Raw genomic sequence first — 13,820 nt, 5'->3', positions numbered from 1 at the left:
CATCTAAAATCTCCAGGTTAACCCTTGTTAAGTTCTGTCAGGATCCCAGGGGCAATATTCATGCTTCCCCCTTCAGAAAACAAGCTCAGGGTAGAACAGAAAGTTAGCAAGCAGTAAGACCAAAGTCACTTCAGACTGTTGCATAGACATGCCCTCCTCCAAATATGCAATGTGATAGCTCACCTCCGAAATAGGGCTGCACAACCTGAGATAAGGCCAGGTACTGTACCTCCCATGTACTACAAAACTTGTTATTCTATTGAACAAATACTAATATGAATCATGTCATCATCATTATTAACTGATGGGTAACTTTTGGGAGACAATTCAAACACTGAGTGCTAATGCTCCTTAGAGTTGATGTAAACACTTAAGCTGGCCAACGATTGAATGGCTATTCCCTTCTATGCCATAACTATCTACACAGTAGTTAAAATCCCACCACTTACAAAGGCACACAGTACATAGCACAGTTACTTGTGACTTTTAAATATGTGGTCATGTTAATTTCAAGGTTGTCTATGGATGAAACTCCATGGGTATGTGTAACATATACAGCAGTGGCTGGGGCGGTGTGCCCGGCTGTCCTCCCAGCACTCAGGAGAGGAGGCAGGTAGGTCTCTGTGCACTCAGCTGAGACAGGTCTGCAGAGCAAGTTCCAGGCCAGCCAGAGCTACACAGAGAAACCCTGTTCAAAAAATAAGCCAATGATAACTAAAACTAGGGGAAAAAGATGGTAACTGCTTCACCACATGATGGACACACGGAGAATCCACTTTTATTTCTTCACTGTGGAGGTTTTAAAGTTTGCTCGCAAATATGTTTTAAATAATGTTAGAGAAAAAATTTTAAACCTGAAACTTTTTTCAGCAGTTTCCTTTAAATAGGAGTTTCTGTTCAAAAGAAATGTGCATCATGAAAAACAGAAATTTCTATTATTATGAACACCAATAATAAAAATAGAATTTAAAACCAGGTGTGATGGCACATTGTTCTGCCTGGCAAACTCCAGGCCACCTAGGTGGAGACCTTGTCTCAAAAAAGCCAGGTGTGGTGGTGCGCAGCTATACTCCCAGCAGAGGCAGGAGGATCTCTGTGAGTTAAAGGCCATTCTGGTCTACAGAGTGAGTTTCAGGACAGCCAGGGGTATTAAAGGACGCTGTCTCAAAAAAACAAAAAACAAAAAACAAAACAACAACAAAAAAACTTCTCACCAAACATCTTTTGTCTTCATGACTAATCCACTAAATTAAACCCATTTTAACTTTGTTTATTTATTTTTTTAAAAAAGGCATTACATTATACTTTACAAGTAGGAAATATTTTCATGAGATAGGAGTTTAATTTTCTAAATGACTGGGGCAGACATAAAAAGGCAAACCTGAATGAAGGCAGATGTGCGCTTTGCAGGGTCCCACAGAAATTCAACTGCATTTAACTGGCTTGGATTTGTTCTTGTGTCAATTATTCCCACAGACATTGGAATATCTGTATGTTCAAACACAAGTTACAAAAAAAAAAAAAAAAAAAAGGATCCATCTTAAGTAATTAAAAGACTTACAATTTGAGCCTGGTGTGGCGGCTACTCAAGTAGAGAAGCAGAGTCCCAGCTATTCGGGAGGCTGGGGTACAGGGAATGGCTTGAGACTAGGGGTTCAAGCACAGCCTGGGCAGCACAGTGAAACCCCATTTCAAAACGAAACAAAACAAAAAAATCAAACAAACAAACCAAACTTACAACTTACTATATTATGCTCTATGGAAATAATTAATCCATGTTGAACTTCCCTTCACCGTTCTCCGTAGTCAACCTTGTCTTCAATATCAAATCCACCTAACAAGAATCACAGTTTCTCCCACCATGGCTTGTATTTCATTGCATTAAAAATATGATGGATGGCGCCATCTGAGGTTTAAAGCAGCTTTAAATTCATACAATTCCTGGTTGAGGTTACTTTAGCACCAGAAAGCTACTTCACTCCTTTAGCATTAAACAATTCTCAAGACACGGATCTAACACCAACTGCATCTGAGCAACAAATCTTTCGTGGTGCTGGTCTGTGACCAGACAGCACCTTCACTTCCAGTCTTTTGATGGCCACTTGTACCTAAATCAAGAAGCCGGTCTCCTGGGCGATTCCACTTCCAGCCTTCAAGCTGCTGATGCTCCGTGTACTGTAGCCGTCTGTCATGGAACACCACTCTTATGATGCTCTGTAAAACAAGGGAGGGCAGTAAGCACCCTACCTGCTCAGAAGCATCGCCGTCACTGCTATCCCAGATTAATCAGTAATGGAGGGGCATGCAAACCCAGTATGCTACTTAAATACTCCTTCTGTTTAGTTGGACCTTATGGCTCTCAACCTATAATGCCAGAGGTTGAGGCAAGAGAACTGCTTCAAGTTTGAGGCCAGCCTAGGTCGCATTTCAAAGCCAACATAGGCTATAGTGACATCTTATTTCCAAAATAAGAGAAGAAAAATTCCACCTGTGAACTTTTCTATTTTTGGATACCTGATTTATAGCACGAGTACTTAGAAACTAGGAATTATACCTAAAAATTATATACAAATTTAAAATGTGTAATTTTAAAGTAATTCATATTATAATTAAAAAAAATCAGTGTACATGGCCATGAAATTATTGAGTAGGGATTAGATTTCTATGAGAAACTACCAGCTGCCTAAAAGAATTATGAAAGATGAAAATGTTATAAATACCGATAGATAACCGCAGATACAACAGTAAACTAGTAATCTTAATACTAGCTGCAGTGACTCACGCCTGCAATCCCAGCAATCTAGAGGCTATCTCAGAAATAACAATAATGGCTAGGCTTCTTTAAGGATGGGCTTGTAAGATGGTTCAGAGGGTAAAGTGCTTGCCAGATAACCTAAGATCAATCTTGGGAACTCACATAAAGGTGGGGAGAGAGAACTGATTCAATAAAACTTTTCTCTAATGGCCATACACACATTGTGTCATATACATACAACTAAATTATACAAATCAATAAACTACAAAGATGACCATCCTAGCAGGGCCTAGTGATACAGGCCTATAATATTAACCTAACTACTTGGGAGTGCAAGGCCATCCTTTGCAACTTAACAAGTCCCTGTCTCAAATTTTATATAAAAAAGCAGAGCCAGACACCATAGTTCACATCTTTAAGCCCAGTAAGTGCAGGACAAGAAGAAGGATCACAGCAAGTCTGAGGCTGACGTACGTGATTGGCAGGCCACAACAGGACAAACTAAGAAGTCAAAGGGTAGTAATGTTGGGAGTGGTTTGAACTGGAAGATACAAAAGAACACGAGAAGGAACTAAATGTTCTGAGTAAAAAGAGGCTTCCCCTATAGAACTAGCACTAGATAAAGGAGCCAACTACCAATCCAAGGCCATGAGGCAGAGACCAGTGCACAGCCACTAAACCAAGGCTAAGGGAACAGAACCTGGAACACAGACACAGGCCCTGCCATCCCAACACTCGGGAGACTGAGGCAGCAGGACCAGGAAACCTAGGTCATAGATCAGCCTAGGGTACATTACTTACTTCAAAGCTATCTGGGCTATATAAGGAGGTCTTATTCCAGACTAGGCTACAAGGTGAGACCTCAACATTCATAAATAAAAAGCAAGGAGAGAGAGCACATTAAATAGATTCAACACAAATAACTTCTATAACACCTCACAGCACATGAGTACCATGTGTCTCCAAATTTAAGCTGTACAGTCAAAGATGCCAGGGGCAATAAATGTAAAAAGGTGTGATTTTCAATAAATTCATCCTATCATCATCTATGCTTTTTTTTTTTAAAAAAAGATTTATTTATTATATATAAATATACTGTCGCTGTCTTCAAACACACCAGAAGAGGGCCTCAGATTCCATTATAGATAGTTGTGAGCCACCATGTGGTTGCTGGGATTTGAATTCCGGACCTCTGGAAGAGCAGTTGGTGCCCTTAACCACTGAGCCTTTCTCCAACCTCTTAATTCTACCTCTCAGGATAGAATTAGATATATTCTAACATATTCAACAGAAAAAAAAAAAAATCAGACATGTTACCAACTAAATAGAGAGTAGGAAGTAAAACCTCTTAAAATGACCCTTTCGCTCCAAGTTAATGTGACAAGTATTTTAACTAGCTTGTTCCAACATGCCTCACCTACTACCTACTTCTTAATCAGGTAACTGCCATAAAAAGCCAATTAAACCAGGTACGGTGGTGCACACCTTTAATCCTGGCTCGAGGGTTGGGGTGGCAGACGATCTCTTGAGTGAGGCCAGCCTAGTCTACCGAGTGAGCTCCAGGGTGGCTAGAGCTACTACACAGAGAAAGCTCATCTCAAAACGAGCAAACCAACCCACCCCACGCCACTTTTCACTGATGAATCCAGTCCTGACCTTTGGTGTGCATATCAACACCAACAGTCTCACATGGTAACCTGACCAAAACCACGACCCTGCATGTACCAAGGAACACAGGGCACGAGGGCCAGAGACCCAGCTCGGCAGCCATGATGCTCAGGAAGGACCTGCTCTTGTGGAGACCCAAGCTGTGCTTCCAACATCCATGTGGAGGCTCAAAACCACCTGCAACTCCAGCTACCAGGAATCTTCTGACTACTAAGAACTCTTTCATATCACAGAGACCATACCACACACACACACACACACACACACACACACACACACACACACACACGCCCACACACAAGCATCTTTCATATCACAGACACACCACACACACACAAGCATCTTTCATCACACACCACACACACCACGCACGCGCGCGCGCGCACACGCACACACACACACACACACACACACACACACACACCTTTTAAAAACAGCACATAGATGAAACTAAGACTGGGAAGTTGTTGGTAACTGTTTACACTGACAAGAGACTCTATTATGACACAAGCATGTTTCACATGCTATGTAAAAGGTCTATGTGAATTCAGAGTATCCCCTCTCTATTTCTAGGTGTGATTAAAAGTTTACAATACAAAAGTTAAAATAACAGGCCTGACAGTACAAGCCAGCAACTCTGCTCTTAGAAATCCCAAGGCAGGAAGACTGTAAATTCAAGGTCTGTGTAACCTACACAAGGACCTCCAGAAGGCTTGTTCACCTACAAGAGAGAGTCCAATGGAGCTGTGATTTAGTTCACTGAGTGCTTGTAGCATGCATGGGGTCTGTGATTCAATCCTCAATACTAAGAGGAAAACCAAAAACCAAACAAAGAAGTTTCTAAGCTATTCTAACAATTTGGGACTTGGAGATAAAGTATGCATGAAGCTGTGGGTTTAGTGCCCAGCACCTACGCACACTCAGCATGGTGGTATCCACCCAGCACTCACAGGCAGAAAGACCAGAAATTCAAGGCAATCTTCAGCCTACACGATGAATCTGAGACCAGCCTGGACTATGAGACCCTGTCCCAAAACACACATGCACCACTTTTGGAACCAGTTTTACAGGTCCAAGCACAAGACATATCAAATATTAATCAATTTTATTATAGAATCCTAACATTCCAACCTTTTATACTTGTGCATTTTTGGTAAAAGCAGGTTACTCCAGTTGTCAAATTTAACTTTCACAGAGACAGAAAAACAAATGCAGTCTTTCTCCTCTGAAAAGTGATTACTGGGGGTAGTGGCATGCATTATCTGGCCTGTATGAGATCTGTCTAACCCTAGTATTGCAACACACGTCAGGAGAGCTGAGCTCTGCAACCTCCTACTGACAGGACACGAGTACCGCTCTAATAAGCTCATTACAAAACTTATTGCCTCTAGTGCTGTGGTATGTGTAATATGCCCTGTGCCCAGGCAGACAGAAGCTAGGATCCACCCTACATGCCCCATGTGAGAGAGTATGTGTAAGTATATGAGAGTATGCGGATTGCCTGAGTAGCAATTTCAATCCTCAAGGTTGAGCAGACATGGGCTGTCTGTGTCTGTTCTATGTAGGATGGTGGACATCCTCATTTAGATATGTTAGTAGATAGACTGAAATTCTAATTTACACTACAGAAAAATTTAAAAAGCAAAATAAAAGAATCTTTAGAAAGTTTTAAATTGATAAATTTTCAAATTAGAGATTCGGGCTGGCTGAGCAGATGGCTCAGCTGGTGACGGTGCTGGCAGCACAAGCCTGACAATCCAGGTTCAAGCCCCAGAACGCAGACGGAAGCGAAGACAAACTTGCAGGCTACCCTCTAGCCCCCCACACATGGCATGCGCATCTCTGTGCACGTGTGCGCTCACTCTTGCTCGCTCTTTCTCTCCCTCCCTCCCTCCCTCCCTCTCCCTAATAATAAATATGTAAAGTCTAAAGAGTCTGGGATTAACTGTGGTGATGGGTTCTGCTCTGCACACCTAAGCTAACTTCTCTACTGCTTTCTGGTTCCCAACAACTGTCATTGCCATTTCACACACGAGGAAGCAAAATACAGCCTAAAAAGCCCAAACCTTTAAAATAGTCATTTGAAATTTTTTATAAAAAAGCTTGTAGCAGTGGCTCGGAGGATAAGGTACATTTCCAGAACACGCATGGTGGAAGCAGACAGCCAGCTTCCCCCCGGCCTCCGATGGTGTGCTGGGCAGTGGCACATGCACAAGATAAGCATGCATTTAAAAAAGAACCAAAGAAATCTCTTGCATGAAATTAGCCACTTTACCCCAACACCACAGTACCGAGTACAAGTTAAAGCAGACTGTCCTTACCTTCACCAACTTCCCACTGATCTCAGGCACATCTCCCATTTTGCGATTATCCAGCATCCGAATTTCATAAGACTGGCCTAATTTAAAAAAATTATGTATCAAAAACAATCCATGTAAAGAACACTACGCCACTCTACATAATTCAACTGTCCCTCACAATATACAACTACATGACATTAATTTGTCAGTGTGCCCTAGAAGCAAATTCAAGTTGATTATTCTCTTAAAATCACTGCAGTCTGTCCTAATTACACATGGGGTCATCTCAGTTTACTTTCCCCTGCCATTCTACTAAATTTCTACCTGAGACTGAGTTTCTGCTTTTCTGAATTATTAATTTATACCATAAAAGTTACTTTTAACTTATAATTTATGGGATTTTAAATATGGTCAGAGCTGTACAACTATCACTCCTACCAATTTTAGAGCAATTTCATGATCTTAAAGCCCACAGGCAGAGGATCACTTCCTAAGCTCCCCTGTGTCTCCTAACCCCTAGACAATCACTCATCCACCTCCTATCTCTTAGGAACTCGACTACTAGAGACATCTATGTAAACAAAAACGTAATATGTGAAGTTTTGGAGATTGGGTTCTTTCATTTAATGTAACATTTTTCTATTTTGTTGCCAGAAAACATTCTATTGCATACACAGACCCAATTTGTTCATCTACTTATCAAGTGATGTATATTTTGTGTTGTTTCCAATCTAGGGTGACAATAGATGGTACTACGAACATGGACAAACCATTTTTTATATAGAACAAGCCCAATTTTAATCTGGAAGCCCCTCTCTGTTTTAATGAATACAAGTCACATTTGCTCATTGCTTCATTTGTACATTGTACAGACAATCTCACACACACACACACACACACACACACACACACACACACACACACACACACTTTCTGCACACTGTTCACATTTAGAAAATTAGGAATAAGCTGCTGCTGCTGCTGCAAAAAAAAATTAAGTATGAGGAGCTGGAGAAATAGCTCAGTGTTATAGAGCACTTACTGCTTTCCCAAAGACACAGGTTTGATTCCCTGTCCCCATATCAGGTGCTTACAACCTCCCATAAGGCTAGCTCAAGGGGCAACAGCATTCACATCCACACTGCCTACCCCACAATGAAACACACACACATATTAAATATACCCAAATTAAAAAGAAATACTACTTCTGGGTTGTTATTAACAAAAACGACAATATAATTTGGCATAAACTGATGACTGTTTTCTAGTACCCGCTGAGCTGGAGACCTAACTAACACCTTATCAATCCCATGGGCCTGTACAGTGCAAAGGAGACTGCAGATCAGCAGCTCTAAACCTGTGGGTTGAGAACCCCACAGGGGCCTCATATCAGATATTTACATTATGATTCATGACAAAAATGAAGTAAAAATGAACTAATTTTACGGTTGGGGATCACAACATGAGGAGCTGTATTAAACGGCTGCAGCATTAGGAAGGTGAGAGCCACTGAGATTACAGTGCTCAGCAAGAGGTTATCAAAACATAGTCCAATCACTTGAAAACTGGTAGAAACAAAGCCATCTGGGCACAATACATTACTGAGAAACAGTCTGAAATTTGTCCATCATATTGAAAGAATAATGAAAGCATTTATGACAGAAGCTTTAGAACGTTAAGGCATAGATTGCAATGTATCTAACAATGAATCTTAATTTTGAAAACTAAACATTTTTTAAAAAGCATGGGTGCAGTTTTGAAAAATACCCCAATACAGACTTAAAATTACATCAAATCTCACAAGAACTTTGTTATCCAATTAATCAAAATGTTTAACTAAAAGTCAACACCCTAGTGGATGAAGCAAGACTGAGAACTTCAGGCCAGCCTAAGATACACAGAGAAATACTACTGTCTTAAAAAAGTCACGTGGACAGAGAGTGGTGACTGTGTACAATGGTAAACTGTAAATATCCCTCTAGAGAGCAACCTGTGCGCACCTGTCAACACGTTAAATTCCAGAGCTTTTGGGGTTGGGGATTTAGCTCAGTGGTAGAGCGCTTGCCTAGGAAGCGCAAGGCCCTGGGTTCGGTCCCCAGCTCCGAAAAAAAGAACCAAAAAAAAAAAAAAAAAAAAAAATTCCAGAGCTTTGGGTTTAGTATTCTAACAAAAATATAAGAGAAGGACCATTTTAACTCGTATTTTTGTCAAAGGGCTGTCTGTCCAATACTCAGGAAGTGCTCACGAAGCTGGGGTGTAGTGGTGCACGCCTTTAATCCCCAGCACTAAGGAGGCAGAGGCAGGTGAATCTCTTGAGTTGGAGGGCAGCCTGGTCTACAGAGTAAGTTCCAGGACAGCCAGGGCTACACAGAGAAATCCTGTCTTGGGAAGGTTTTGTGGGTGGGGAGGGGCGATGGGGGTGCTAATTTAAGACCAGGAAGAGAGTCAACCTCCATGAAATAAATACAGACCACTGTTCACCTTGGTTTGAATTGGCCAGGCTACAAGGCATATTTCCATTTGCTAAGAGTGTGAAAGCAGAGGTCTTTCCCTGGAGAGAGTTTTCTGCTTTTAGATGTAAACTTCAAAAGGAGAGCTGAGAACTGCTCCAGAATACTGATCAAGGACAGCTGCAAGCTCCAGACGTGGTGAAGACAGCAAGGAGCGGACCCAGAGCAGATCAAGACTTAAAGGATTAAGTCAAAGACCATGGGGCACCCATAGTGATCAGTTAATGTAAAATCTGGAGCTCTCCTTTGAAGAGATTGGCCTGGACAGGTTAACAGAGGGCTTTTCTGGCTACAGCTGTTAGGTAAAGCCATTTGAACACGAACACTGAAGGAGTAAACAGAAACAGAGGGCTTAACCTCTTGGAGTCACCCAAGAAAGCAGTGATGAGAGGCCGAGAAGCAGTGCTCATTTGGTTCCTGGACAAAGGGAAACTAGTCCCACTGGGATTACTTCATGATCCTCAGAAACTCGAAATCCACATAACTGAGAGAATGGGGTGGGGGTGGGGTGGGGAGGTGGCACCTCAGCTTTCTTTGCTTGATGTTTCATGGTCCACCTAAGGAACCAAGAAGCTGACAGCCTTCCTACAGACAGATCAAGAATTGCTGCTCTTGGAGAAAAACTGTTTATTCTCCCAAACCAGCAGTGGGCTTTTAAGGGTCAGTGGTCTGGACATGGTACTATGTGCCTGTGATTCCAGGTTGAGGCAGGAGTTCTAGGCCAGCTTGTTTTAAATCCCAAGGGACGAACTGTAGCTCATCCCACCAATCCCAAATGCTAGGATTAAAGGCATGTGCTGCCCAGCATGGCTGAGTATCAATTGTTTTAAGGCTGGAAATCTAAGCATGGGAGAGAGAGGCAGGAGATCTCTGAATTTGAGGCCAGCCTGGTCTATACAGTGAGTTTCAGGACAGCCAGGACCATACAACTGGGGCCTTACCTGGGGGGTGGGAGTACAGCAAGTGTTCCTAGCCTCTACGCTACCTAAGATCCAGTCTCTCATTTCTACAGTACTGACGTTTACTAACAAGAAGCAAAACTAGACAAAAGGAAATCTACTATAGAATAAAACAAAAGTAATTAAAAACTTCATTCTTTCTAAAGTGTACAATATTTTAATAGAAATTTAAGTCAACAAATGTGCTATTAGATCCTAGAGCATAAGACCTATTTGCAAATTAGCTAATATTGGTTAATTAACATTCATAGCAGAATGTTTTCTGAATAGAATACAACTCCAAATGAACAGTATTTTGAGAGAAACAGAGAAAGGGTTTTTGCCTGCAGAGTGAGATGATGCTCCAGTGGCTACGAGGAGCTAATACACAGGGCACTAAGGCAGAGCAGGGCTCACAAACATCCCCTTCCAAAGACTTAGCCCCTGGCAAAGAGTAATCTACTCAAGTCAGACCCTGCTCAAAGGAGAACCAGTTACTCCAGTCTGGACTAGTTTTCACTCTAGGGTAACAGTCAGGGATCTAACTCTGCATACAAATGGCTACTCAGACATAACAAGCAAATACACAGTTGCAGACTTAAACTCTATACTCCTGTAGTTTGAAAACAATAAACGTCCCATTCAGCTGAGAATTCTTCTTCCAACTTCTGCCACCTAAATTACCTACAGTGTCCTCTTTCTTTTGTTTTCTTCCAGCAGTCCTAATGAATAGCTCTAAGAAGCAGGGGAACAATGAGCCTAAGGCAGTTACTAGCAGAAAGCAAATGACAGCATTAGCTCTGGAGCACCTGCCAGCTCTGCTCTGACCCAGGCAGGCGGTGCTGGAGGGCTGGGGAGTAAGACTGAGCCAAGGAGCACTGCGCTGCATACAGGAGGCCAGTGATTCCAGCAGACAAAGAGACAAGGAAAGTGCACTCATTTTCCCAAGTATTTGATGCAATGATGATGATGATAGCAAACTCTGAGTGGCATGGTGACATAATTTATTCCCAGCAATGAAGGCAGAGGCAGGCACATCTCTGAGTTCAAGGCCAGCTGGGTCTACACAGTGAGTTCCAAGGACAGTCAGGGATATACAGTGTGATGGGTTTGAATACAAATGGCCCCACAGACTCCTGTGTTTGAATGTTTGGCTCATAGGGAGTGGCACTATTAGGAGGTGTAGCCTTGGTGAAGGAAGAGTGGCTTTGTTGGAGGAAGTACATCACTGTAGAGGCGGGCTTTGAGGTATCATACGCTCAAACTAGGCCTAGTGTGAAAGTCTCCTGCTGCCTGCAGATCAAAATGCAGACCTCTCAGCTCCTTCTCCAGCATCATGTTTGCCTGGATCTGCCATGTTTCCCACCATCACAGTAATGGACTAAACCTCTGAAACTGTAAGACATCCCCAATTAAATGTTTTCCTTCATAAGAGTTGCCATGAGAGGGCTGGAGAGATGGCTCAGAGGTTAACAGCACTGTCTGCTCTTCCAGAGGTCCTGAGTTCAATTCCCAGTAATCATGGTGGCTCACACCATCTGTAATGAGATCTGTGCCCTCTCCTGGGCCTGTAGGCATACACGTAGACAAAATGCTATATACATAATAAATAAAGAAATCTAAAAAAAAAAAAAAAGAGTTGTTATGATTATGGTGTCTTTTCATGGCAATAGAAAACCTAAGACATACAGTGAGACATATTTCAAAAAGTGGATGGGGACAGGGTTTGGGTGAGAGGTAATGTGGTCCCCAAGACAGCAGCAGCCTCACCTAAATTTAACCTTTAACCTGAGTACTTGGCAGGTGGACCTCGGTGAGCACCAGGTCAGCCTGAGAACATGTCTCAAAAGAGAAGAGAGGTAAGGAGGGGACAGGAGGGAAGAGGAGAGAGAAAGAAAAAAGCGAAGTTCTTGGGTCCTGTCCCTAGGACCTGGGGTCTCAGCCTCAGCCTCCTGTAGCGCTGAAAGCGTTGCCCTGTGTGGAAGCTCAAGTACCCAGCTGGCCAGGACTGCAGAGGCAGTCAGAATGCCCTCTTGGAACAAGGTCCTGTTCCAGAAAAGCTCTTAGTGGGTCTGCTATGGAGTCAACACTTGCCTTACCCAGTTAGAGCCCTGGGTTGGGTCCCAAGCACCTCAACAATAAAACGCCTCTTATTAAAACAGCTAAGAATTAACCCTATCTTTTGCCAGTGCCTAAGCAACCCTCAGGGTTCCAAGTCCAACACTACAGTCAGCCAACAGAGTAAAGTAGGTTACAATGACTATCCTTGCCCCATGGGTTACTTCTGAAGATTCTAAGTCCTAAATACATTATAAATAAAATCATTTGAAACTTAAATCTGATAAATGAATCCCAAATAACTTCTGTATAGTAAAAGCAAAGTAAGGTGACACACATGTCTCAGAGAGGACTGCTGTCTTAAGATAAAGAGAGCTGCAGGATTCTAAGCTCCGTAGTAAGGGAAATCAATAGCTCTGGAACTCACTGTGTAGATCAGAGTGACCTCAGACTCAGAGGTCTGCCTGCCTCTGCCTTTCATGTGCAGGGCTCAAAATCACGAGCCAAAGGCCCAGGTCCTTTCCACATTTGATAATATTAACCATAAATATAAAACCTAAAACCTATTGTTCAATGAATAAAGAGTCCATTTAATGACAGGAAAGGAACTACAAACTACATCATAGATAACAGTGTTAGGTCAAAAAAAAAAAAAAAAAGTCCTACAGTGTTTGCTAAGCTTGTACAATTTCAGAATCTCATTTTTAATTATCAATAGCACTGTAGGTTACAATATCAAAGCACTTCTTTAGATTTTTGTAGAGTTTTACATGTCAGTATATGACGACCGTACCAACCTTGGTTCAAGTAAGTGAGCGTCTCATCATGCAGCTTCACGGCTGGTGAGGTTGCAGCACACATTACGTACTGGAATGGGGGGTGCTTGGCCTCAGCCTCCAAAGAAAGGCTGGAGTCTTCTTGTTTGAAAATGGGTAGCGCCAACACATCACTGAAAAACAGAACATCGAAACTCACCTTTCTTTGCATTTTAGATTATTTTAAAGCAAATAAACACAATTCAGGGGTTATTACCAGCCATCCAGTGCTCAAGACTGAACCTAAAACTCTGCATGTACTAGGAAGTCAATTATTACATTTAAAATTAAATATAAGAAATATTTCATAGAACAAAACTATTAATGCTAATCTGTTCATCTAAAAGATACTATAAGTCATCCATTTCACTACTGAGAACACATGAGAAACATGGTAAAGTAATAACTGTAGCATGTAACTTAGTAGAGAACACTTGCCTAACACACCAGGCTCTAGGCTTAAGCCCCAACACCACCACAAACAACAACAACACTATCTGGAAATTTTTTTCTTTTAAAATCTGTAAACTGGCCAAGCATAGTGATACAGGTCTTTAATCCCAGCCCCAGGAGGCAGAAGCAAGTGGATCTCTATGAGTTCGAGGCCAGCCCAGTCTATGTAGCAAGAGTTACACACTAAGACCCTCTCAAAATAAATTAATAAAAATGAAAAGTTCCAAATAAAATGGCGCTCAGCAGATACTCCCCACCAAGGCCAGCTAAGCTGAGAGTGAAGAGCTTCTGGTCCAGTCCAAGAAAGTGACTCACAAAACCAA

The 13,820-nt window shown here is 42.0% G+C and overlaps 1 protein-coding gene across 12 annotated transcripts in view; it reads right to left on the bottom strand.

Annotated features, from left to right (window-relative positions):
• The window catches only part of Ubp1 (upstream binding protein 1), a 45,820-nt gene that overhangs the window by 18,695 nt on the left and 13,305 nt on the right, over nt 1–13,820 (bottom strand). For 11 of the 12 annotated variants that reach the window (XR_005487800.2, XM_039081289.2, XM_063265297.1 and 8 more), the window contains 4 exons: nt 13,027–13,178; nt 6,745–6,821; nt 2,109–2,214; nt 1,382–1,488 (listed from right to left, as the gene is read on the bottom strand). Coding sequence is in view for 11 of the 12 variants with exons in the window: in XM_039081289.2 (XP_038937217.1) it covers nt 1,382–1,488; nt 2,109–2,214; nt 6,745–6,821; nt 13,027–13,178 (442 nt within the window). In the remaining variant the exon portion in view is untranslated. Of the gene's footprint in view, nt 1–1,381; nt 1,489–1,745; nt 2,015–2,108; nt 2,215–6,744; nt 6,822–13,026; nt 13,179–13,820 lie in introns of those variants that run through there. The other variant, XM_039081293.2, reaches the window with a different exon arrangement.

The sequence above is a fragment of the Rattus norvegicus genome, chromosome 8 (assembly GCF_036323735.1).
Source record: "Rattus norvegicus strain BN/NHsdMcwi chromosome 8, GRCr8, whole genome shotgun sequence".
In the NCBI taxonomy this organism is placed as follows: Eukaryota; Metazoa; Chordata; class Mammalia; order Rodentia; family Muridae; genus Rattus; species Rattus norvegicus.
Note: the sequence above shows the minus strand (reverse complement) of the source record. Positions and strands in the feature narration are given on the sequence as shown.